This window comes from Doryrhamphus excisus, chromosome 1, assembly GCF_030265055.1.
Source record: "Doryrhamphus excisus isolate RoL2022-K1 chromosome 1, RoL_Dexc_1.0, whole genome shotgun sequence".
Taxonomy (NCBI): Eukaryota; Metazoa; Chordata; class Actinopteri; order Syngnathiformes; family Syngnathidae; genus Doryrhamphus; species Doryrhamphus excisus.
This window is the reverse complement of record NC_080466.1, coordinates 7888589-7914562: the sequence shown is the minus strand read 5'-3', so window position 1 is coordinate 7914562 and position 25974 is coordinate 7888589. Positions and strand designations below refer to the sequence as shown.

The window sequence follows — 25974 nt, the reverse complement described above, 5'->3', positions numbered from 1 at the left end:
GTTTCATGATTCAAATTTTTTGTTGAAAAATAATTGCCCATTTGCTGATCCGCAGCTAGATACTATTAACCAAAACAGCTGTCAGCATGATGGATGTAAACTGGAACCACAACATATTGTTAAATGAATCGCAAAATCTTTATTACTATTGTCATTGTAGTTGGTATTTATTTCAGAATTAATTCAGAATGTAATAATAATAAACACATATGTAAACATATTAACTGTATGACTTATTTTTCAAATAAATTATTGAATGATATTACTGTATCATATCATATATATTACACAAAAGGTAATGTGCAGAAATGATCACATTTGCATCAGATTTTCCCAGAAAAGGAATGAGCCAATTCCTATTTTTCTTGAATTCCTACATATGTCCTTCAATGGTCCTATCTCAGGGAGAGATTAGTGTGAAAGGAAAGGGCACTTCCAATTAAAAAAAAAAAAAAAAGTGTAGGGATGGTACTGAGGTGGAGATTATTATTTAACAGGAGGAGGAGGTAGGCTTCTTGGTTGGTTGGAACCACTGAGGAGGGTGATGGGTGAGTGGGGGGAGGGTGGAGGAGGTGGATGAGAGAGAGTGAGGAGAGAGATAGGGAGGGCGGGAAGCTGGTCTTCATGAAGACGCAGAGTGTTTGTGACACATGCACGGTTCGTCTGCAGGGAGCGACCACGGCCAGCAAGCAGCAGGAGGAGGAGGAGGAGGGGGAGGAAGAGGACGAGGAGGCCCGGCCCGCCGCCTTCATCTGGATGCCATCAAGGTGAGCGTGTTGTTGTTGGACAGAAAATGCTGCAGCCTGACGTGTGTCGTCTATTCGCTTGTGTGTATGTGTGTGTGTTTTGAGACGTCCCTCTTACGCACTCGAGCATCACTCGTGTTTTTTTTTTTTTTTTGTATTCCACTGCATCTTCACACTGAGGTGCTTTCTGGTGGCTACCTCCACATTGTCTGCTCATGTATGTCACTGTGTCACCATGCATGTGTTCATTTTTTATCCTCACCCTTTATGTGTGTGTGAAAGCAGACTGTTTGACCCTGTATGCATGTGTGTGTTTGTGTATGTGTGTGTGATTGCCAGCTGATCAGAAAACAATACAACATGCCAAGTGTCTCCCAATGTAAAAATGGAATTGGGTCATCTCGGACGGCTCCAAGTAATTATATAACATGAGGGAGATTTTGGTGTTGCAGTATGTGCTGAGAATTAGCTCACACTCCAGCAAGGCCACCGCAATGACAACAATGTTTATGTCCGCGTTAGTGGCGTTTTAGTCATGTCTTGTCATTTTGGCTGATTTAGGTTCATGTGGGGTGTGTGTGTGTCAGCCTCGTGCATGGTATGAAGCACAGTGAAGGGCTCTCAAAGGGGAAATTAATAGCAAAATGTTTGATTGTGTACAGACTAATTCCAACTGCTCTTGTTGAAAGATTAAACAAAAGGACTTCAATTATGGGTGAATTGCTGTAAAGTTCTCAACATTTGTAGCCATTTATTTATTATAACGCAGTAAAGATGAATGGTAATTAGGGCCCCACAGTAAGTATTGAAAATAAGGATGCAATATTATCACAATAAAGTTACAGTAACAATAAAGTTAAGTTAAAATTAAAATTTAAAATTAAGTCAATAATGTTACAGTAAAATTATGACTTTACACTTGAAATATTTCAACTTCATTATCAAAACATTCGGATATCGGTTGATATCGGTATCAGATTTTTCCCCATCATGAAAACCATTCATTTATTCATTCATTCATTCATTTTCACGAGGTTCGCGAGGGGTCCTGGAGCCTATCCCAGCTATTCCAGGTACACACTGGACTGGTCGCCAGCCAATCACCGGGCACATATAGACAAACAACCATTCACACTCACATTCATACCTATGGACAATTTGGAGTCGCCTGTTTCTGGAATGTGGGAGGAAACCGGAGTACCCGGAGAAAACCCACACATGCACATGGAGAACATGAAAACTCCACACAAAGATGGCAGAGGGTGGAATTGAACTCGGGTCTCCTAGCTGCGAAGCCTACGTATTAACCACGAGGCCTGCGTATTAACCACTTGGCCGCATTGAAAACCAATATTTAAAAAATCCTGTACACAAGACATATGTGTTAATTCTACCGCAGGAGACATGTCATGTTACACATATACATTAGTCATCCCTATGCTATAATAAAACAGGAATAAAACAATAAATTGCAAGCAATAGAAGAACATCATACAAACATCAAAAGCTTGAAACTATGGCGTGTTTCACCTTGTTACTGTTTCCCCACAGGAGCGAGAAGAAGAGCCACTGAAGGAATTTCAGGATGATTTCCCAGTGATGCATCCTGAATCCTGAAAGGATGACCACAGATGATGCTTCTGGATTTCTACATTGGTATAGGAACACATATACAAGATTGGAAATATGCAAAGACGATTCCGTGTTGGATTAGAGGACTTGGGAATATGTTTTTACCGAGAATCTCCCAGCACTGTTGTCATGGGCCCTGACAGAGATGTGCTGTTGGCTCACCTGGCCCAAGCAGGAACACATGCACTTGGATCTTTTCCCCGGGATCTGTTTGTTTGTTTCAAAATGGAGTGAGTTCTTTGTCTCTCTCGTCTGTGGCTTGCCTGGAAAATAAGCAATCAAAACAACACCAAAAAAGACGGCCCAGAGGGGCACCTACTGTAAATGAATTGTGGGTGGGGTCTACTTTGAACACTGAGGTGTTGGTTGAGTCAGCCTCAATGCACGCCGGGAGTGACTCGGTCTGACCCCATCAGACCCCCACACCTTGATCCCTCCTTCCCAGGTTTGACCTTGCAGTGACTTTTGACCTCTCCGGTCCTGGCTCTCCACCTGCTCTGCTGCCTGGGTTCTGGAACGCTCCGCCCTGGGGCCCAGAACGAGCCAATCAGGATGAAGAAGAGTCGTAGCGTGCTGTCGGTGACAGGAGAAGAGGTAAGGAGTGTCACGTTTGGGTTTTGTTGAAAGGCCATGACATATACGCACACGTACCTTGTGACTTTCACACATCCCTGCCTTCCTTTGTTCTTGTCCTCAAGGTCTGTGCACATGAATCCACTTAGAGGAGGACGTTTCCTTGCAATGCTTTCATCCTCGATGAAGGACATGATACCATGCATTATTCAAACAGCCTTTTATTGATCATACCAAGTGCATTTCTGTAGGAGTGTAAACGTGTAAATGTCTGAGTATATATATATATATATATATATATATATATATATATATATATATATATATATGTATATACACATACACACAAACACAGTATATTATTTTAAATATACTGTACATGGCACATACTGTACATACGTGTGTGTGTGAGCATCATCTTTCCACATCTGGTCTGTATGACAACTTGAAGCGCAGCATGGGAGCAACAAGGCACTGTTGCCTAGCAACTGGTACTGTTCCCCCAGTGTTTTGTCGCTACGGTACTGCAGTGCAGATCCAAGAACTCAGTCTGTAGAGGCCTTATCCCAGACACACACACACACACACACACACACATACATACATACATACATACATGCATTTTTTATAATTATGCTTTTGTTCCACAGGACAAATAGGATACACAGACATGGATGTACAATTCCATCACAAAGATGAAGAGCCTCTGTTTCTCCTTATGGTCTCGCAGGGCGATGACACAGACATAACGGTTGCAGGGGAGAAGGCAGAGTCGCCACGCTACAGCCGATCCTACACGTCTGGGGCCACGTTGGGGGCGGAGCTACGCAGGGGGAGGAGCAGGAGACTGTCATCCAGTCTACAGGTAATGAGCCAACACAGGACAGGCACACAAGCCTAGAAAAGCACGTGGATGTTTATGATGCGCATACTATAAAGCATGCTTAAGCTAATTTACTGCAATTCATATATACAGTATTTATATTTTGGCTAAACACTGGAACGGTATGGATGCTTGCCAATATTTAAATGCACTCATGGGATTGGGGCCGCTATACTCTGAAGGTTATTTCATCATTCAGTTGCCTTAAAATGGCAAAGCTTTTCAATGGCAGGCAAAGAACCATATTTGGTACCTTTAATTGGCAGCATACTGTGTAAGACAATAGAACCGTATTCTCATTTAAATCATGAATCACCTCCATGAATCACCACCTTATCGAGGCGTAGGGGTTTGAGTGCCCGAGTGATCCTGAGCTATGTTGTCTGGGGCTATATGCCCTGGTAGGGTCTCCAAGTAGGGGCGACTCTGTTGTTCTACTGGGAGACTTCCAACGCCCATGTGGGCAATGATGTGGGGAATGAACTAGAGGGGCGTGTGCTGTGATGTCATTGCACTTCTGTGTGAACCACAGTTTGTCCATCACATCTACCATGTTGGAACTTAGGGATGTCCATAAGTGTACTTGGCACCAGGACACCCGAGGCTGCAGGTCTATGATCAACTTTGTAGTCATATCATCAGACCTGTGTCCGCATGTTCTGGACACATGGGTGAAGAGAGGAGCTAAGCTGTCAACTGATCACCACCTGATGATGAGTTGGATTAGATGGCGTGGGAGGATGTCGGACAGATCTGGGAGACCTAAATGTGTTGTGAGCATCTGCTGGGAATGTCTGGCAGTCTCCGGTTTGTACAGTCTTCAACTCTCCAGCAGAGTTTGCATACTGGGGGAGGTGAAAGGTGGTCGGTGCCAGTTGTGGCAGCAGGCCACCAAACCCGATGGTTGTGAAAAAAATAAAATCTGAGGACGCCACATGGTGCACAAGTTGTTAGCATGTAGAGTTGGAAGTCTGGAAGTCAGGAAGACCTGGGTTCGATTTTCTGCTAAGGCAACTCTCTGTGGAGTTTGCATATTTTCTCCGGATACTCCGGTTTCCTCCCCCATTCCAAAAACATGCTAGGTTAATTGGCGACTCCAAATTGTCCATAGGTATGAAGCTACGAGAGGTATGCCCAAGCTAATAGCTATAATACTGTAAATGTAAACACCTCTATTCTATTAACTTCCAAATATACTACAGCACTGTGCTTATGGTCTACAACAAAAGCACTGTTTGGGGAAAAATTATTCAAGTGGTTAGCGTGCAGGCCTCACAGCTACGAGACCCGAGTTCAATTCCACCCCATCTCTGTGTGGAGTTTGCATGTTCTCCCTGTGCATGCGTGGGTTTTCTCCGGGTACTCCGGTTTCCTCCCACATTCCAAAAACATGCTAGGTTAATTGGCGACATGTGAGTGTGAATGGTTGTTTGTCTATATGTGCCCTGTGATTGGTTGGCAACCAGTCCAGGGTGGACCCCGCCTCTTGCCCCGAAGACAGCTGGGATAGACTCCAGCACCCCCGCGACCCTCGTGAGGATAAGCGGTAGAAAATGAATGAATGGTTTTCATGATGATACTGATATTAACTGATATCGCCTTTTTATGCTGATATCCCTAATTACAATTTATTACAATTACAGTATCCTGCCTCTCGCTCGGAAGACAGCTGGGATAGGCTCCAGCATACCCGTGACCCTAGGGAGGATGAGCAGCATAGCAAATGGATGGGTGCATGGAAAAATCTGAGGTGCCGACCCAATAGAAATGACTCTCCAAAAAGAGCCAGAATCACTAATGCTGACCACTCATGATACTTTAAATGCAACTACTGCCATCCTGTGGATTTACTAAAAACTACATCGTGGGTTGCTGACAATCACAGCTGTTGATGTGTTTTGACCTAGCACTAATTAGAGACCCCGGCAGTTATTTGCATTTGTCGAGCACACACCTGGCACTATAGGGGACTCAGCGGTTAATTGAATAGAGGCATTAATTGGAGCACTTATGGTAATTAAACATAATTAGAAAGCTACAATTAGGGTCGCAGTCGGCGCTGCCAAGTGACTGATGATGTCCATCGCCATCTACAGGTTCCCTGCTGGCTCCGCCCTCGCGACCGCACTCGTTCACCAGAGGTCATTGGCAATGTGTCGCGTCCCACTACGCTCCCCCTCCGCATCCCGCCGCGCATCTCCATCACGCAAGCCGACGCCGACAGGTTTGCCACCCACTTCGTGGCCCCCCAGACGTCTTTTGTGTACACTTTCCTTGATTTAATCTCTATGACGTCTTGTCACTTTGCAGCTATGAAGGAGAAAATGGCGTATCCCCCGCTCACACGCCACTGGGCTTGCAGAGTCCGGGCCTCACCCTGCATACGTCCTTCCCTCAAAGCCAGAGGAGGGAGTCCTTCCTCTACCGGTCGGACTCAGACTACGATATGTCGCCCAAGACGGTTTCGCGGAACTCATCTCTGGCCAGCGAAGGGTGAGGGAAGAAGGAGAGCGCACACACACCCACCCACCCACAGTGTACACAATGCGGCCAAAGGTTGCCCATGCTCATCATGTCTTTTCTCTTCTTTTAAAAGGCACACAGCAGAGGACTTCATCGTTACTCCTTTTGCTCAGGTCAGGACGGCCCCACTGCTCATTTCACATTAAACTCTTGTCCACCAAGCAGTTTTTAGTTAGGCATTACATAACGTAAGAAAATGTTCTTAAGCCCCCCCTAAATAATTAGATTTTTATTTTTTTTACAAAAAAAATCTCAAATTTCATATATTAGGGCAAAAGCAGGCTAATAAGCAAGCCAATAAGCAGGCTAATACTAGCCTAATACTACTACTAGTAATAATCAGAAGAATAATGATGATAATAATAATAGGCTAATTAATAATATAATAATGATTATTACATAATTGATCACTGTCCACTGGACAGAACGGTTGCAGAGCTTGAGCAGCATTGTGTGTACTTGTGTAAATTTAATCTAAAACAATTGAGTATCCCTACTAAATATGTATAAAGTGGGAAAGTCATATCCCCATTCTTTTTTGTTATTTGTTTTTTTTTAAATGTCTACTACTTTCATTTATATCCTGTGCATCTCCAGAAGGCTTAGCCCCCCCTGTCCCCAGAACCTAGTAACGCCCCTGGTGACACCGAATGTAGGAAGAGCCACTAAATGTTCTTTCTTTTAACCCAATCAACAGTGTGTCTAGCTCCATACTCTAGGTACCACTGCTGAGTATGCCAAAGTGCTGTTGCTGCAGCTATCGAATATTTTAATAATCCAGTGTTCCACTGAAATGTACTGATTCTATGGAGACGCAGGAGAAAACACAACATTTCACTTAACAATATACAATGTAAAGAAAAGTAGTCATAATTAAGAGAAACTGCTGCTCAACCAATGAAATGTCAAGATGCAGGACGGTGTAAGTGAACAGAAAGTCAGCAAAGGCTCTCTGGTGAGATGGACAGGAAGTTCCTGCACACGGCTATGATGTTGTTAGTAACAAACATTAACGTTAATCCAATCAATTTACTGTACGTTAATTTTACCTGGTTTCGGGTCTTCCGCTCCATTCTGGGTGTCTTTAGAGACGCCATAACATAGAAGATGTGCTGTTGTAGTATGCAAGTGCTGCATTACAATGGATAAACTTCAGTGTTCAACTTGCTGTTTAGCCTGAAATACTCCCACATTTTCTGTCTTTTTAAAAATCCTTCTCTCTCGTCACTTCTCTCAAGCCCATGTGATGATTTTTCGAGGTAGAGAAAATTCTTAGATCATTTTTTGTAATAGAAGTACTCAAATTATTCAAGGAATCATTTCATCCTTCGTATGAATGACCTATTTTGGTACCGCTCACAACTTTGAACCATTGAACTAAACTGCTTGGTGGAACTGTAGTTATCGTGTGTGTAAAAACACAAAAACATGACTTGAAGCTGATCCTGTGTGATGATGAATTAGGTTCTGGCCAGTCTGCGATCAGTGCGAAGCAACTTCACCATCCTCGCCAATGTCTCCACTCCCACAGTCAAGTGAGTATATTATTTCATGCCCAATATTTTATTTTGTATTGTTTTCTATTGACATTCCAAATTACTACACATTATTATTTTATGACATTTTATTTCCTATCCTTCTTTATGTTGGTAAAATATTATTTAAAGAAAATTGTTGATTCATAAAGATTATTTGCCAAGAAGTTCACTAGCCTTTTTTCCCTGTGAACTCAGGAGGTCACCACTGAGTGGCATGTGTGTCAGTCCCAGGGCCACGCTCTCGGACCAGCAGTACCAGCAGCTCGCCTTGGACACGTTGGAAGAACTGGACTGGTGTTTGGACCAGCTGGAAACGATCCAGACGCACCGCTCGGTCAGCGAGATGGCATCCAACAAGGTAGGAGCCAAGCCATGGTTTATCTCCCTGTTATAAGAAAGGACATTTTTGAGCACTTCTACTATGTCCTACAGTTCAAGAGGATATTGAACAGAGAGCTTTCCCACCTGTCTGAGATGAGTCGTTCAGGCAATCAGGTGTCAGAGTACATCTCCAGCACCTTCCTGGGTGAGTGCAGCCACAATCCTGCCACATTACAAAACAAGCACAATTTGTGGTACAAATACAATGCAGTACAATACAGATTGTGTTTGTGTCAATTTGTAGACAAGCAAAACGAAGTGGAGATCCCATCTCCGACACTGAAAGACAAACCAATGAGTCATATCAGTGGTGTGAGGAAGCTGTCCCACAGCTCCAGCCTGTCCAGCGCCTCCATGCCTCGCTTCGGAGTTAACACAGATCACGAGGATGAGCTTGCCAAGGTCTCGACGCCCGTTTGTTCAGAACATTCAGTCATTGTCCATTTGAGAAGGGAGAAAAGTGTCACTTAACTGCTCTTAACAACTTAATCAAGGAGAGCTACTTGATGTAAAACTCAGTGCTTGTAATTTCAAGTACACCTGCACAGTACAAACGGTACTATATTGTCTCCCCGTGCATGCGTGGGTTTTTTCCAGGTACTCCGGTTTCCTCCCACATTCCAAAAACATGCTAGGTTAATTTGCGACTCCAAATTGTCCATAGGTATGAATGTGAGTGTGAATGGTTGTTTGTCTATATGTGCCCTGTGATTGGCTGGCGACCAGTTCAGGGTGTACCCCGCCTCTCGCCCAAAGACAGCTGGGATAGGCTCCAGTACCCCCCGCGACCCTTGTGAGGAAAAAGCAGTAGAAAATGAATGAATGAATGAATTTCATATTGTGCATTTATGTATGTGTGTGTGTTCTAAAGCAGGAGTTGGAAGATTTGGACAAGTGGAGCTTCAACATATTCCAAGTTGCCGAATTGTCCAACAACAGACCTCTTAGCTGCATCATGTATGCCATCTTCCAGGTACTTCATGATTTTACTGTATGTATGAGTTTTGGACTATTTGTGGATCTCTATTTTTATTTACTTTCTGAGGAGCGAGAACTGTTGAAGACCTTCCGCATCCCTGTAGACACCTTTGTCACTTACGTGATGACCCTGGAAGACCATTACCATGGCAACGTGGCGTACCACAACAGCCTTCATGCTGCAGATGTCACGCAGTCTACACATGTACTGCTCTCCACGCCTGCTCTTGATGTATGTCACATATACGCACTATGCCAAAGTAATGTAGTTTGTTTTGACGGCCTACTCATTACCTTTGTCCTCAGGCTGTTTTCACCGACCTCGAGATCTTCGCCGCCCTTTTCGCTGCAGCCATCCACGATGTCGACCATCCTGGAGTTTCCAATCAGTTTCTCATCAACACCAGTGAGTGCACAATTTAACCAGACCTAACTCTAGTAAAGTCATGTCGTAGTGTCATTATCTGCAGCACCTCCACCACTTTTACTTGCCTCTCTCTCTGTCCAGACTCCGAGCTGGCCCTTATGTACAATGACGAGTCTGTTCTGGAGAACCACCACCTGGCTGTGGGCTTCAAGCTCCTCCATCAGGACAACTGTGACATCTTCCAGAACCTCACCAAGCGGCAGCGGCAGAGTCTTCGCAAACTCGTCATCGATATTGTTAGTGCAACAATCCTAAGTGACAGACATGAGAAACAAGCAGTTATCAGGGATTTATGACCGGAAAGAAACTAAGTGTGTGTTCTTCCTGTTTTCAGGTTTTGGCAACAGACATGTCCAAACATATGACCCTGTTGGCTGATCTGAAGACCATGGTCGAGACTAAAAAGGTCACCAGCTCTGGTGTGTTGCTGCTGGATCATTACAATGAGCGGATTCAGGTAGGTTGCCAAGTTGGGATGCTTTTAGAATCTTAAATCTTTGTGGATTACCATGACCTGGACGACTGAGAATCAACGCAGACATGTTTTCAGCAGTGACATATCTGCATTGTACACCACCAGAGCTATGGAGAAAATGTGTGGAAATAAAAAAACAAACAAACATTGCTACTGTTTTCAGGTGTGATTTTTTAGTGTGTAAGGGGTATATGTGATTTCTTAATGTGTGGGGGCTAGTTGACAAAATTTTCCCTAGCAACAAGGTATTGCACACATTTATGCTGTTGAGTTGTTGCACCTGCTAGTTAATTAACACTTCATTTTGACAAGTGTGGTAATGAATCAAGCAGACTTTTGGTAACGCGTTACATTAAGGTACACAAAATTACAGTAGTTAATGAGAAACAAACCTACCTGACCCTAACCAGTACTAGTTAGTTCCTCAGTAACTACCCAGAATTTATGTGCCTTAGTCGCTCAGTAACTACTGTACTCATGAGTTCCTCAATACTTCATTAGTTCAATAACTAATGTAAATCTAAAAAAAAATTGTTCAAATTCCAACAACCGCATGTGTTGCAGGTCCTAAGGAACATGGTGCACTGCGCCGACCTGAGCAATCCTACCAAGACCTTACCGCTATATCGACAGTGGACAGAGAGGATCATGGAGGAGTTTTTTCGCCAGGGTGACAAGGAGAGGGAGCGTGGCATGGAGATCAGTGCCATGTGCGACAAACACACTGCCTCTGTGGAGAAGAGCCAGGTAGAGCTCAGTGGATATTGTCATATTGAAGGATTTGCTCTTTTGCAATTCAACCAATTTAGTCCCTGCATTGTGATTCTATAATTTCATTAAGCAAAATTTTATTATAGTACAATTTCTCAAGAGACAATACTATAGAAATGAAATATGGATATACTTTGGAGTAGTCAGTGTACAGCAATGTATATTTACTAAAATAGGTTACAACATAGGCAGTGGCAACACAAGAGCATACACATCACAGTCCAGATTTGTTGTGAGCACTATTTTGATCTATGCAATTCATGACACCCTCAATGAACCACAATTCCCTAATTTCAACAGCATTCATGCAGCCCCAGACCACCATCCTTGACTGTTGAGTGATTTTTAGTGACTAGTTCATCTGTATTGCACTGACTACTCTCAAGTATACCCAAATGTAATTTCTGGATGAATGTCCATTGAGAAGATATACTTTGACAAAAATGGTTGCTGAAATGTGAGGTGTGTACTCACCTTTGTGATATTCCGTATTTACAGTCATTATTCTTCCTTTTAGGTGGGTTTCATTGACTATATTGTCCACCCGTTGTGGGAGACATGGGCCGATCTGGTGCACCCGGACGCCCAGGAGCTTCTGGACACATTGGAGGAGAACCGGGAGTGGTACCTCAACACCATGCCTCAGTCTCCATCCCCACCACCGGACAGGCACCACCTGCAGCACGACCGCTTCCAGTTTGAGCTCACACTGGAAGACCTGGAGCACAACAATCACAACAATGGGCACACCAGGAGCAGCACTGGATGTGGGCGGGCCTCCCGCGGCCAGAGAACCCCCTGCCATGGTGGCCAAGCTGACAGGGAGGATGAGAAGAACCACAACAGCAAGCAGAATGGAGTTTGTGATGATGGAGAGGAGGAGGAGGAGGAAGGGGAGGGGGATGAAAAAACTGCAGAGCAGCAGCTAGAAGATGCAGTAAGTGAAGACAATGCTGGAGGGGAAAAGGAACAGGGGGATGAGGGTGAAGGGGAAACTGAAGATGGAGTGCCAGAGGACAAGAAGGAAAGAGGTGAAAACCTGCACGGAGAGATGAATGAGAATGCCGGAACAGGGATTGTGGAGGAAGAAGATGAGACACAAGAGAAATTGGAAGAGCGGAAAGAAGGGAATGAGGATGAAACAGAGGGGAAAGTGGAGGAAGAAGACGAGACACAAGGGAATTTGGAAGAGCGGGATGAAGGGAATGAGGATGAAACAGAAGGGAATGTGGAGGAAGAAGACGAGACACAAGAGAATTTGGAAGAGCGGGAAGATGGGAATGAGGATGAAACAGAAAGGAATGTGGAGGAAGAAGACGAGACACAAGGGAATTTGGAAGAGCAGGATGAAGGGAATGAGGATGAAACAGAAGGGAATATGGAGGAAGAAGAGACACAAGAGAATTTGGAAGAACAGGAAGAAGGGAATGAGGGTGAAACAGAAGGGAATGTGGAGGAAGAAGAGACACAAGATAATTTGGAAGAGCAGGAAGATAGGAATGAGGGTGAAACAGAAGATAATGTGGAAGAAGAAAATACAGAAGGGAATTTGGAGGAGCAGGAAGAGAGGAATGAGGATGAAACAGAAGGGAATGTAAATGATGAGGAACAGGAAGAGGGGCATGTGGAAGAACCAGAAGAAGAGAATGGGAAGGAGGAGGCAGAGGGGAATGTGGAGGAGGAAGATGGCAATGTAGGTGAGGAGATGGTAAGTGTAGACGAGGTTGAAGAGGAAGAAGAGGAAGCAGAGACTAAGGAGCAAGTGGAGGAGGTGGACGCAGAAGATGAGGCGAAAGAAGGGCTGGAAGAAGAAGAAGAAAAGGATGGAGATGCAAAGGAGGAAGAAGAGAGTTAGTGACATCCAAACCTAACAGGGTCAAACAAGAAGATACAGATGTTACGGTGCACGAGCAAGGGTCAGCCTATCAACCTTATGCTCCACCCACCTGACCATGTGACAATGCACAGTGAAAGGTCAGAGTTTGTGAGATTTGCACTCACCTCAGACTCCAGTGGAGCAGATGCTTGGTCAGGACCTCAGCAAGCAGAGGCACGAAAAGGGTTGAACCTATTTTATTGACCTTTTCAAAGGGTCACAAAGTAACACATTCATGCAAATAAGTTTGTGCCTGTTCTCCCGAGCTCACTAACTATACTTCCCATTGTCTTCTGTGTCGTTCTATGAGGAAGATGCCACATGGGACATCCAGACCACACAAAACTTGTTCTGTTTGTCCTAAAACAAAAAGCAAAAAAATGTGAAATCTGTCGTCTTATTTTTACACTTGTAAAGTGGAGCAGTACTGTCAAGAAGAACATGTGTAAACAAATAATAATTTGCAGGCAAGTGAACACCCTGTACCCACAGGTCGGGCGGCAGGGCAAATTGTGCCAAAGTGAGCCACTAGCAGCAACAAGACAAGCAATGCATTGTGGGTCCAGGCTCAAGGTGTGACGGTCTTCCACAAATCCAAGTTTTGTAAAAAAAAAAAAAAAAAAAATTATAATAATAAAAAAAGATGGTTTTGGCACTTTATCACCCACTGTTACATATATGTACATAGCAAACATGTATTTTAATCTCAAGATGTCAAAATAAATATGATCAATCCAGATGACTTTTTCTATTTTTCTGCGTCTCAAAAAGTGAATTGTAACTTGAAGGTTAAATGAATAATTGGCTGCTTTTGCTCCAGGGCTTTCCCTTCAGTTGTCGAGTGTAATTCACTTAACACCCAGTGAGGTTTAAGTCCATAGAACAAAATACAACTGTGTGGCAGTGGTTGAAATAACATAATTAAATATGTTATTTAAAATGAAATAACATTTTAAACCTGGTTGACATATCAACAATCTTTGATTACGGGGAGTTGTCTTGAGTGTTTATGTTTTCCTCATTCTATGTGATAGTGATTAAACATAAACTGAGAATGTTGGGACCACTAAAAATAATCCATTACTTTCTACTAAACAATTAGTTTGTAGTGCTATAAATAGTTATTAGTTTAACGCATGAACAGATTAAACCATTTTAAATTGGTAACACTCCTTTGGTTTTGATTTATTCAGATCGATGGCAGCAGACAAGCCTTGAGATATACAGTATCATTGGGCAAGTTTACATAATATCCAAACCATATATAATTCCCTAAAAATGTCTTAATAGACCTCCTCCTTATGGCATGTTGTGAATATGAAATGTAACAAATGCATAAAATTAACTTTTTTTTGGCATATGTGACCAGCAGTATAGTGACATAAAAAAATATTAAAACAATGACAAGTCCAAAAAAGGGACAAGCCAAACTATTATTATCCACAGTTAATAATCTCTGCATCCTGGCTAGGTTCTGAGGTGTGTGCGTGTGTGTGTGTATAGCAATGTGTTTTTTCATCAGCCAATCATAGAGGTCCAGTCAGGGAAGTTTTGTATCTCTCCAGTCTCGATCAACTGTTGCCGTCCGTGTGTCAGTGTGAGCTTGTAGCGCAGGCGCACTTTACGCTATAGAGAAAGAAAAATAAAAGATGGAAGTGAATCTTTGAAGATGCCACAAAATGGCAGGAGAGGAAAAGTGTGATAATAAGCATGAAACCGAAAAGGAAATTTACTGCTCACTCAATACGGTAAGTAATTATGAGCAATAGCATTACCAAACTAGAAAAGCACTCATAGAGCGCAGACTAAGCCACATTTGATTGGAAACATTGGTCTTCAAAAACGGCTTTACTGGTCTTTGTGTTCATAATAACTAGTGAGAATAATGTTTTGGGGTGTTTTTGGATTCCCATTATCTACCGCATCAGGAGCAGATACTCTTCCTAGGGACCACAATAAAATTACTAGGCTGACTGTATAAAAAAACAAAACAAACTCACCGTTTGTGGATTAGCTAACAGGAGCACTTGTGCAATAGCAGGCGGGGGCAAAAGTGGGTTGTAGGAAGGCAGGTGTGTCATTGATGCAGGTTGAAGTTTCACTGACATGGTCTGCAGGACAAAAACAGGAAGCTGACACTCATCCATCCCTCCCCTCGCACTATTCTGTGTTTTTACCTTTGGCACAGCAGCTTGAAACAAAAAATCTTTCACCTCCAGGGAGGATGTGTTTACAGTGGAGAGGACAACCACAGCAACACCAGGATGACCGGGTGGCGAGTCTCTGGCAAAGTGCAGCGAGACGTGGACACCGCTTTGGTTGTATATGGTGATGGGTTCCAACTGACCTAGGGGGAAGATAAAGTGTTGGTGACTATGAAGGAGCGAGAACACACTCATACAGGCTGCAGACGTACTAGACTTGATGTTCTCCATGGGAACTAAGACGTTCTTAAGTACATGCTGTTGACAAATGCTGTCCTCTTGACGTACGGGTGGTTGACAGTGACTGGAAGAGGATCCCAAACTTGTAAATGGTTGATTGTGTGACCTGACAGGGGGGAAAAAAGTGGCAGTTGACGCACACGCACAACAAATAAAAGGTTTAAACTGTTTTTTTTGGTTTGGTTTGTTGTGATCACCATATGTTTGTTCCATTTGATGAAGAATTCCCCGCACATCCACGGGCTCTGAGCACAGGGCCCCTCTCCACAGTCTGCTCTGCACTTCTTTCATCAACTCCTCCATTAAGCTGGAAAAACAAAACGGTTATTCACTAGAATAGAAATTCAATAGAATTCAACAGAAATCAATGAGAAAGTCTTACTTGCATCAGGTCATCATAATATGATTTTGGAGGAGGAAGAACTAACTCTGGAATTAAAGGACAATATTCAATTCAATATTATTCAACCAAATCCAAGAAAAATCCATGAAGGGTAAAGTTGAAAGACAGATTAATGGATTTAATAGGACGATGACCCAAGATGCGGCATGTACCTTGAATTATATATCACTAAAAACCAGTCGGGTTCTTGCTATGACATAGAACAGCATTCCCATTATTTTACAAAAATAATGTGCTGGTGTGACCTCATCCGATTTTCCTTTAAGTGTCACTCAAAATCGGGTAAGAGTAACCCCATTAATGTTAAAATACAAAATAGTGCATTAATATGACCTAATATGACTGATCTTGTTCTTGCAATGATATAGAAAATTTGGAGTATTGCCTGAACCCGAAGCCCTCTGCTCAGCTATTGAGTTGCAGGTTATTTGCAGATGAGAGAAGACAGGTGAGGAAGACTCAGAGGAGGAAGGTGAATCTGCTTTTCTTTCCATCTTCGGTGAGTCAAAAGCCGAGAGGTCGATGAGGTGGTAGCTTTTAATCTCTCCGGGACTTGTAGGAGCTACAATCACATCGCTCAGTCAATAACTCAATAATACTGTATAATAAATATATCAGTTACAAAGGGGGAATTCTGTGGCCTCACTCTTTTCTGTTGCTACTTCATTTTTGCTCTTTCCGTTACACTCTTGCCTCCCCACTTGCTCTTTGTAGGCATTGACGGCAAGTGTGAGATCATCATTGGCAGCCAAGATCTGTGTCAGAGCGTCGTCATCGTCTATTGTGTCGCTTGCTAGGCGGAAGAGCTTCGGTCTAAGTCGCTCACAGCTCTCATACAGGGCCTAAAATAGAAACGTGTAGTGTATTTATGTGTAATTATAGAGTTTTCCACTTTATGTGGCAGAAATTGGTATTCTGTTATCTGGATATTTCAGGACTAAATGGCAAACTTTGTGATCAATGAACCACTATCAACTTTATATAATCTGTATATGCAGAAATTAGGATATAGTCTTGCACTGGATGGAGTAATGTGTATGAAGTGGCTACCTTTAAATCATCACTAGGCTGTAATGGCGATCCAGTCACTGTATGCTGGTCCAACATCTCTCTGAGCTGCCTGGTACTGCTCTCCACTGACTTCAGAGTGGATTGCCGCTTCAACACTTTTTCAGCCTTCTCCTGCTCCTAAGGCACACACACACATATATATATATGTAAACATTAAAAAATGAATAATGTGTGCACTGCATGACATCTGTCATAAGAGGCCTTACCTCTTTCATTGTGCTTTTAATTAGGCTGTTGGCAGTCTCCAGGTCTTCAGAGCGTCCACTTTTTAGTAATCTGGCTAATAGCTGAAGGAAAAAAGCACAAATAAGTACAATGTCTACTGCAGTAATGGTGGAATGCTTACTAACACAGACACACACACCGTTGCCTTGTCTTCTTGGTCAAAAACAGAGTCTGTGCTTCTATGTGGTGGAGGCGCCATTATGACTGTATCTGGTAGTTTTGGATCTTTCTTTATGATGCCTAAAGAAACAGATTGCATGAAGAATGGCAACAAATGTAATGTAAATGCTTTACTTGGAAATAACAGTACAGCAAGTAGAACAGTGTGACAAGTATGACATGAGTTTTTCACCATCCGCTGAATAGCTGGATAACATGTTAAAACACATGAAGAGGGAGATAAAGCTGCTGAATGCTGACCATGTGCCAGTGACTCGCCGCTAATTAGAGGCGGTTCTTTGATTTTGTAAACCACAAGCCCAGCGACAAGAGACTCAGTTAATTGAATTGGAACCTTAATGGTATATACGGTGAGTGTCAACTCTGCACCTTGTTTCTTCAGCATGGAGTAAACTTCCTGAATCTTCTTTTCTTCTTTGAGCCAGAGTGTCCAGCCGTACAGAACCTCAGTCAGTCGATCTTTAACCTTCTGGGCAGTCCACGAACCAAAGTACTGCACAGAGAACATGCAACATGCAAAGGACTTTTGTTCATTTTGTCTTTTTAATGACACATATGGCCAAAAAGGAAGCAGCCACCTCACTTGATTTCAAAGACCTTAATTGTTGTTGTTTATTATGACATTAATTTAACTTCATTTTATAATGTTCCTTAAAACATTTCTTATACATCTACTAAGATGATTAATAAAGCTTTTATGACGGCAACAATTTGACTCTGGAATAGATTTAAATTTTTCTGTTGTAAAAACTGTTCCAAAATACAAACAAGACGATCAGAATCCAACAGACTGTGTTGCAGTGTAATTTTCGAAAGATGTCTGAGCACTGGCATTAATTCTTACCTTTGGTGTCAAGACTTTGATGAGCTCATTAAGGAACCGGAACTTGGCAGCTTCACAGTGGAACCTTTTGCCACAGTTGTTCATGCATGCCTCTAGAACCTAGGAACAAAGTGCACCGTTCACAAGCCGTGTGTAACAAGCAAATGTTGTAAATGTCCCTTTGCAAAAAAACAGGGACAAGTCAGAAGGACGTGTGGTCGGATGTCACATGAGATGTCAGAAGACCCTGCAAGTGACACCAACAATGACTCTGGATGGATTCCATTTAGATGCAATCCAATGAAATCACTCATTCAGGCCAGCATGTGATCAAGGTTAGATGCAGATATTAGTCACGCCTCCCCCACCCAGTCAACCCCACACACTGTGGACCTATCGTGTGTATGCAATATGTGAATGAAGAGCCCCTTTATAACTGCAATTCTAAAACTGATCTGTTTTTGCAAATTAACTTTGTTTGTTCAGTATGATAGTCTTCTTCTTCTTTCTCTCGCTTTTTCCCTTCAGGGGTCGCCACAGCAAATCAATCTCCTCTATCTAACCCTTTTTTCTGCATCTGTCTCTCCCACACGTCCTCCATGTCCTCCTTCACTACATCCAAAAACCTCCTCTTTGGTCTTCCTCTACGCCTCCTACCTCTAGTGCCTTCTACCAATATATTCACTATCTCTCCTCTGGACATGTCCCAACCATCTCAGTCTGGCCTCTCTGACTTTATCTCCAAGGCCTCCAACATGGAATGTCCCTCTGATGTACTCATTCCTGATCCTATCCATCTTGGTCACTCCCAAGGATACATCACTATTCAGTATGATAATAATTATAATTAAGGCTATATGGCTTGAAGTCTTGCAGTCTTCAAGAGGCTGAAGTATTTCTTTGTGCAATTTGCCAACATTCTTATTATCTGTGCATCACTCAAGGTGAGGGAGGAGTTACTTACAGTCAAAGCTTGCAAAGCTTCTTTTTCTTGAGGAGATTGGATTTTATGTGCAAGAAGACTAAGAGCCACCTGTGGACTGACACAAACTAAGATATAAAAGAATTTATGACATATAAAGCATTCATGCACCATCTACATTAATCATGTTGAAATCAGGCTATCTAGCACTTGCAAGAAAATGTATGGAACCCAGTTAAATATAATATTAACAGATTACAAGAAAAAAGGGGGAAATAGAGGAGGCTGCTCTTCACGCTTGGAAGGACGTTGAGCAATATCACAACATGGATGTGAGGCAACAACGTTCAAAATTGTGCTTCCACTGAAAAACTAAATTGACTTTAAGCACGTAAACATAAAGAATGTAAAGTTTATCTCATTCTGTACTCACCCATCAGCTTCCTTGTTGACCAGCTGATAGAACCCCTGTATGCTGTCCCATCTGTCTTCCTGGTTTGTTGGGTCTGTGGCACCATCTGACACATTTGATGAGGGGGGAAAAGTGGACGAAGGACACAGGAACAAGGTTGCAATAACTACGTTGGAAACTGATGTAATGTTACACAAACAAATAGGGGAAGTGAGACAGAACAGGCACAGCAATAAGGTGATAAAACATAAGCGAACTGAGATTTACACACTTTTTTTCAACTTGCAGATGTTGTAATTCTACAATGACAGAAAGCCCACTACAATTTGTGATGTTTATGAAATATACCTAAAATATGTGGGATATGTACGTGCATTGGCAATGTTGTTATGCCAAAACCATACTCTGAAAGGCGGTACATGTATTTTGATTCAAGCACATTCTTGGAAATAAACCTACTTGTCTTGTCTGTTTACAAGTATTCAAATATACGTTAAAAGTAAGCACAAACATGAATTAATACATTTAACCAAACTGGACAAAAGACATACTATGCAGTATATTACAAACCGTACATGCTAGCATTGCAGATATTGTAATGTAACACATACAGCGGGAAAACGTACACGTAGTTGTACGTATGTTTCCGTCTTTCGTCGCAAATAACCATTTCACGTAGAAATACTACACATTTATGTACCCAAATGGTATTCATTTGGTATCTCCTTTTAAATTATTGACTCAATACAATCGCGAATGTTTTTTCTTTCGCGAGCGCCACTGGTTAGACAACCAAACCAACTTCCTGTTCCCGTGTCAGGTTTAGACAAATATTTTTGTTGTAGGGCACAAAACAAATCCAAATATATCGCAATTTAAGCATCAAAGTCATTCTGGAAGCCGTGAAAGTAATGCGAAAACAACGCAGCTGATCCAAGTCATTTGGAGATGCGTTCACTGACGTTGCGTCAGAACTGAAATACAAAGTTCAAAAGAAAATGACAACTTTTCAGATATGCTACAGTCTTACTCACTCAGCCATGACTCCAAGGTTGCTTGGCTGTCATCGGTCGCCATTGCCTCTTCTCTGCTATATGTCCGGGGTTGTTGACGTGAGCGTGTCAGAGAAGTTGTCAAACTGACTCTTGCCTGACGTGACATGTGACACTCACGCTGCATTCACTAGTCATACTCCTTGTAGTTACTCTACTTGTGAACTATATCTACACTTTGCCAACTATACAAGTAATGTTCCTTGTACAAAATTCCACTTCTCATTATACAAGTAACCATAATTGTGGGCTATTTAGTGTAATTAAGGCAAAACAAGTTTATTTGCAGAACTTACAATTAACTTGTCACACTTCCTGAGTGAACTAATGACACTAATCTATCAATCCAGTCACTGCACTAATCCACTCTGGCTACACAAGAACAACATGCTGTACTCAATTCCACACTAATACTATTATGCATACATATACAATATTTAGTTTTATGTGACGTTCTTTTTCTTGCACCAAAGCAAAGGCCGGCTCCCGTCCTGGCATAAACACTATGTTTGTTACGGTCCACAACGACAGATCAGAGCCAATGTAGATGCAAGGTTTATATTTTCAATAAATTGTGCCATTTGCAGCCTTTCAGGGTTGAGTTAGCAACTTCTAAAATCAAAACCTAGTAACATTAAAGACTGAAATTGGGCCACAAACTAAATCTCGTTCAGTGCCCCAGCCTCACCCTGGACAAAGACCTTTGAGTTATACCTGATGAAATGACCACAACACCTAACTTCTGACACACAAAATCTGAGTTTTATTTCCATAATACTTTCAAAATGGTCCAGAACATTTGTGCGGAAACAACACTAGTTGATCCTTGGTAATAGTTTGACAACTACACCTAAGCACAGAAGATTGCAATTTCCATGATTCTTTGTGCCGACATGCCATCATGCATTGTCCCTGTGTCCGTGCTTAATGAGATATCAATAGACCGGTGAATATTCTCATACATCTCATTCATCCAGGTCATTGTCTTCCCATGGGCATTCAATCGATTGCAACTGGACTGTGGCCTTTTACAATCTGAACAGTCCTGAGGATGTCAATAGACGTAATGATCAAGAAATTGGGGGCTAATTATTGATTATTTACTGCTTAGTCACTGTATGATGTGCAAATAAATAAAATAAATAAAATATCCTTTTCCATGATATGTCTATTAAGAGTTCCCAAATATCAACGTGTCATTTTACTGGTCATTATAGATCTATAACAACTAAATGTGGCTTTGTAATTACAGTGTTGGGCTTGTGTGTTGTTTCTACCTTAGATTATGACCAACCTGTTGAGCTTCTGTTATGGTATGATTGGCAGTATCAACGTCTGTCGGGATGCTTCGGCATGAACACATGGTATGCTATCCATTTCATTTTGCGTAGCTGCATTATAGAGTCTGTAGACATACAGTATACACAGTGCAGTACTGTATACAGTACAGACATACAATTGCAGATGCCCTTGTGTTTTTTTATATGGATAATTCCATGTTGCAGACAGCTTATTTGTTTCAATCAAAATATTGGAACTCGTATCCGACAGCTATATTATGCCATTGATGGGATTAATAAATAAAAAAAACATTTGATCAAATTTTGCCATTTGCATTGATGCAAATTATTATCTGATCCAAACAATGTCAATTGATAGAAAGTCTGGATATCAACGCCAAATGCATGAAACAATCGCTTCTTTGAGTTATTTATACATAGTTACTAACATCAGTATTGATTTCTTGCACTGTTTTATAGTTGCTTTTGTTATTTTCAGTCTTGGTTAAAGTTAATCATGATGATCTATAAGATGTCCGTAATGCCAGGTGTTGTACTGATTTTCTGGGAGCCTCTCAGGGAAATTGAGAAAGATGGTATCTCTGGACTGGTTTCAGCAAGCAACAGAAGCTTCTGGAATCGATGGCTGGTTTCTGCAGGCCCCAAAGCCACCATCATCTCTGCAACACTGGGGCCTTGCTGCAAGCATAGCAAAGGATGAGAAAAACAAAAAAACACTTCCTCTTTCTATATTGCCACTCTTGTGAATGACTCATTTTACTGTCATCATAAAAATGTACGATTTGAGACATGCCACAAAACCACCTCAACTCAAGCAAACCGTCATGTAAAATGTGCTAACCTGCAATCCGCTGAGTGTCAGCCGTAAGAGCTTCATCACTTCTCTGTACTTGGTGGCTTTCGTTTGCTTGGCCAGCATCTTTAAATCTCTGCTGAGCTCATCCACAGCTGGGGCCTCTCCATGTTCTTGTATTAATCTATAAAGCACATATAAAATACAGCTATGTTCCTCTCAGGTGGGCTTGCAGAGGTATTTTAATTAAAGTGGCATACTTGAGTGCCAGTGAGGCAATGTGTCCGGCCTCCGTGGAAAGCACTGCTGCCTGCTCGCTGGAGAGGGAAGGGCGCACCCACAGGTATGAGTAATCAGGACTCACAAGCTCCCCCAGTGAGGATATGTGACCCTGCAGGGGACGAGAATAGTTTCAATCCAATATGAATGCAGAAGCCGGCAAAATTATCGAGTTAGTTTTTCTTTCTTGCGCGGTTAATTGATTTATTAATTATCGTGATAGCCCTACTCTGATTTAACCACTTCTGTATAATTTTAAACATACAATTGTGGCAGAAATGACAGTTATTCTGACTGCGTAAAGCTACCTTACGTAAGTGCAGAATCCGCCTGATATAATCTTCATGCAGTATGTCTTCATCCTGCAGCTCGGCCGCATAAGCCTTCTGGATTTGTCCCTGCAGTTCCTTTATCAGAAAATTGCACTGCTGCTCATCTTCAATACGATGCTGAAGGTGGATTCTGTGGGGGGGGGGGGGGGCAATTTGAAATATTAAGTCCAGTATGAACTACTGCTTTAAAAGGTGTACATATAGAGAACACCCCTCACATTTCAGCAGCCATTTTTCTTACAGTATATCTTCTCAAGGGGAAATGCTATAGAAATTAAACTTGGATATACCTTTGAGTAGTCATTTTCAGTATGCACTGAAAATTACATGACATGAATTGAGGCAGCAAATAATTGTGTCTTGTGTTTGCACGAGCGCTGCTGGCACTGAGGCAGCTGTAGTTCATTGAGGGAAACTTGAATTCCAACATTTAGTGACATTGTCAAACAGAACATGGTCCCTTCCTTTTGGAAAGTGCCTTACTGAGAAAGATGAAGAACGTGAAGGAGTGACCAAGTTTGTTTCAGACCTGAACTCAATTGAGCACCTGTTTGGGATCCTTATGCAGAAGGTGGAAGAGCGAAAGGTGTTAAACATTTATAGATTGGAACCCGCTTATGTGGACAACCAACTCATCAAGTCCCGGCCCACTGCATTCTTACGACTAAAAAGTACCAGCTTAAGCCAATGTCGATATTCATGCAGACAAAAAAAAAAAATAAAGTGACTGATGTTCCACATGGTTTAGTTCAAGTTCCAACAACAATTTGGATGTTGCTTCAGTTGCCATTGTTCATTACTAAGACCACACAGGAAGTGAAATAGCTTAGTCAGAGTTTCAGGTGCTCAGGAAAAATGCAACAGAGCCGTTACAGAATCAAGACGCTGTCAGAAAGGCTGGCATATAGTGTACATTGTAGCATAATCAAACCTTAAGGTTCAAAATAAAAGAATTGGTGTATTAAAGTGGATTTGACAACATTACTAATAAGGATATAAAAAAGACAGTGACTCCGACTCACTTGTTGAACTCAAGAAGTTTGTCAAGGTCAAGCAGAGCAGAGTGCGTTGTGATCTTCGAGGGGTTAAACTCCAAGATCAGCTCGTCTAATGTCCGTCCCATTCGATTTGCTACCGAGAGCACAACAAAGTGTTAGCAGATGCCACTTAAAATGCAATAAAAGTAACCAGTACAAGCATCCATCACTCACTGCTGAATCCTGAGCCACAGTTGGTGGCAATATCCAACAGAGCCTCTGGCAGGATGCCGTCTCGCTTGAATTTCTGGATGAATATGTCCCCCTGCCTCTTTGACAGTTTGCTTCCATCCTTATTGGTCAAGAGAGGCAGGTGTCCAAAGGAGGGCGGTTGCCATCCGAGAGCACGGTACATGAGGATGTGCTTGGAGGTGGATATGAGCCACTCAGAGCCCCGCAGGACGTGACTGATCCTCATGTAGTGGTCGTCCACTATGTTGGCCAGGTGATAGGTGGGGAAACCATCTGCTTTTATGACCACAGGGTCACCCTCTACCTGGAGGGGAGGACAGAGGAAAGAGAGCTAGCTTTAAAAACAAATTGCATGCCTCAAAATACATACAAAAGGTTTGACAATCATGCTTGATGTGCTTTTTCTTTGGCTTTTGGTTTTATTGTGAAGCCAATATAGAACAGGTGATACATGTGATAACAGCCATTAAACCAGAAATGGAAGTAATCTAACCTGGGCCACCTCATGACGATTCCACCCAAAGATGAGATCCTGAAAGGCCTCTACTCCCTCCTTGAGTCGAAACCTAATGACGTGAGGCACTCCCTGGGCCAGCTTCTCCTGGACCTGCTCGGCCCGAAGGTGTCGACACCGGTTATCATACCTGAAAAGGAAGGAAGATGAGATGAAGGTCTAAATCAGATTCGTCCAAGTGTGATCTGGCTACCTTGGAGTTTGTCCTGTCCTCAGAGATTCCTTTTTGAGTAGCTCCAGTCTCTGGGAGCTGCAAAAACAGTGGTAGGCATGACCACTTTCAACAAGCTGTGACGCCGTCTCTCTATAGAGATCCAGCCTCTTTGACTGCAGGTACGGACCCACAGGCCCACCTCGGCCTGGACTCTCCTCTGGAGGTATACCTGTAGGGTCAAATTCGTGTTGATTAATTAATTTCGATGACTGTGAATCAGTATGTCCTACCTGCCCACTCAAGCATGTCCTCTATGGCTTCTGCAGCTCCTGGTACCAGTCTGCTTTGATCAGTGTCCTCCAATCGCAGGATGAAAGAGCCTCCGTACTTCTTGGCGAAGATATAATTGTAGAGGGCAGTGCGAAGGCCTCCTAGGTGCAGGAAACCTGCAGGAGCATGACATTTAAACCCTTTATCAAAACATTGCATGGGCAAAAGCACTGGGGCACCTACGGCAAGTGCAAGTGGAACAAAACATGGATTTGTTCCTCTCTTCTAGGATGACTTTTTCTCACATGTTGCAGCTTGTACCTCAGGCTAATATTAATTGTCCTTACCCGTCGGGCTTGGGGCAAACCTGACCCGCACCTCGCCGCCAGCCATGGTAGAGCAGCTTCTGACAAGCTTCGGGTCCAGGTGCCGTTTAATCCGCACTTTTCTGACGACAGCGGGGAAAACATAGCCCCCGAGGTTTGCCGCATTCTTGTAGGTAAGGCGACATCGACAGTTTTTGAGCAACAACCCTGACATGGTCACCAGCAAAGTGCGTTGTGTTGGTCACACGTGTGACAGACCCCGAATTATTTTTTAACCTAGCTAGACAAACAGCTACGAGACCAGTTTGGTTGACATGCACGTCATTTTCTTAAAAACATTAAACTAAAACGTTACAAATATAAATAAAAAAAATCTATACTACTGTGTGTCAACATTTCACACCGGATACGCCGAAGAAACACTGCAATGCGATTGGTTAA

At 42.5% G+C, this 25974-nt stretch overlaps 2 protein-coding genes across 6 annotated transcripts; one reads left to right on the top strand and one right to left on the bottom strand.

The window, feature by feature from the left end:
• Nucleotides 1-607: 607 nt before the first annotated feature.
• LOC131140364 (cAMP-specific 3',5'-cyclic phosphodiesterase 4B-like) lies at nt 608-14139 on the top strand. Its single transcript, XM_058090720.1, has 17 exons — nt 608-767; nt 2298-2972; nt 3682-3816; nt 5931-6058; nt 6145-6327; nt 6431-6470; nt 7822-7892; nt 8091-8253; nt 8328-8421; nt 8521-8678; nt 9151-9249; nt 9322-9486; nt 9561-9660; nt 9763-9917; nt 10016-10138; nt 10721-10903; nt 11445-14139. Exons 2-17 carry the CDS (start codon nt 2931-2933, stop codon nt 12780-12782), a joined length of 3177 nt encoding a protein of 1058 aa, XP_057946703.1. The 5' UTR covers nt 608-767; nt 2298-2930; the 3' UTR covers nt 12783-14139.
• On the bottom strand, nt 11378-25974 carry ears2 (glutamyl-tRNA synthetase 2, mitochondrial). 5 transcript variants are annotated; one of them, XM_058090693.1, is made up of 25 exons: nt 25555-25973; nt 25228-25383; nt 24977-25166; nt 24763-24913; nt 24252-24573; nt 24063-24171; nt 23017-23170; nt 22690-22820; nt 22478-22613; nt 22173-22314; nt 19305-19389; nt 18914-18989; nt 17971-18069; nt 17496-17619; nt 17086-17186; nt 16928-17008; nt 16701-16838; nt 16297-16492; nt 16036-16212; nt 15630-15676; nt 15445-15554; nt 15220-15353; nt 15017-15150; nt 14804-14914; nt 11378-14429 (listed from the first exon to the last, which is right to left on the bottom strand). In XM_058090693.1, exons 1-25 carry the CDS (start codon nt 25745-25747, stop codon nt 14322-14324), a joined length of 3405 nt encoding a protein of 1134 aa, XP_057946676.1. In that variant the 5' UTR covers nt 25748-25973; the 3' UTR covers nt 11378-14321. The 5 variants fall into 5 exon arrangements, 2 of the variants coding, with proteins under 2 accessions (XP_057946676.1, XP_057946667.1); XM_058090684.1 differs by having other exon boundaries at nt 11400-14429; nt 14981-15150; nt 25555-25972; XR_009132392.1 differs by lacking the exons at nt 11378-14429; nt 14804-14914; nt 15017-15150; ... (6 more) ...; nt 16928-17008; nt 17086-17186 and having other exon boundaries at nt 17569-17619; nt 18914-18982; nt 25555-25974.

Excerpts from the sequence above, each read along its gene's own strand:
- LOC131140364 (XM_058090720.1), top strand. The coding sequence starts at position 2,931 with ATGAAGAAGAGTCGTAGCGTGCTGTCGGTGACAGGAGAAGAG. Across the intron at positions 8,422-8,520 it reads CATCTCCAGCACCTTCCTGG|ACAAGCAAAACGAAGTGGAG; the intron begins GTGAGTGCAGCC and ends GTCAATTTGTAG. Across the intron at positions 9,250-9,321 it reads TCATGTATGCCATCTTCCAG|GAGCGAGAACTGTTGAAGAC; the intron begins GTACTTCATGAT and ends TTACTTTCTGAG.
- ears2 (XM_058090684.1), bottom strand. The coding sequence starts at position 25,747 with ATGTCAGGGTTGTTGCTCAAAAACTGTCGATGTCGCCTTACCTACAAG. Across the intron at positions 25,167-25,227 it reads GGACATGCTTGAGTGGGCAG|GTATACCTCCAGAGGAGAGT; the intron begins GTAGGACATACT and ends TTGACCCTACAG. Across the intron at positions 24,172-24,251 it reads CTGTGGCTCAGGATTCAGCA|CAAATCGAATGGGACGGACA; the intron begins GTGAGTGATGGA and ends TGCTCTCGGTAG.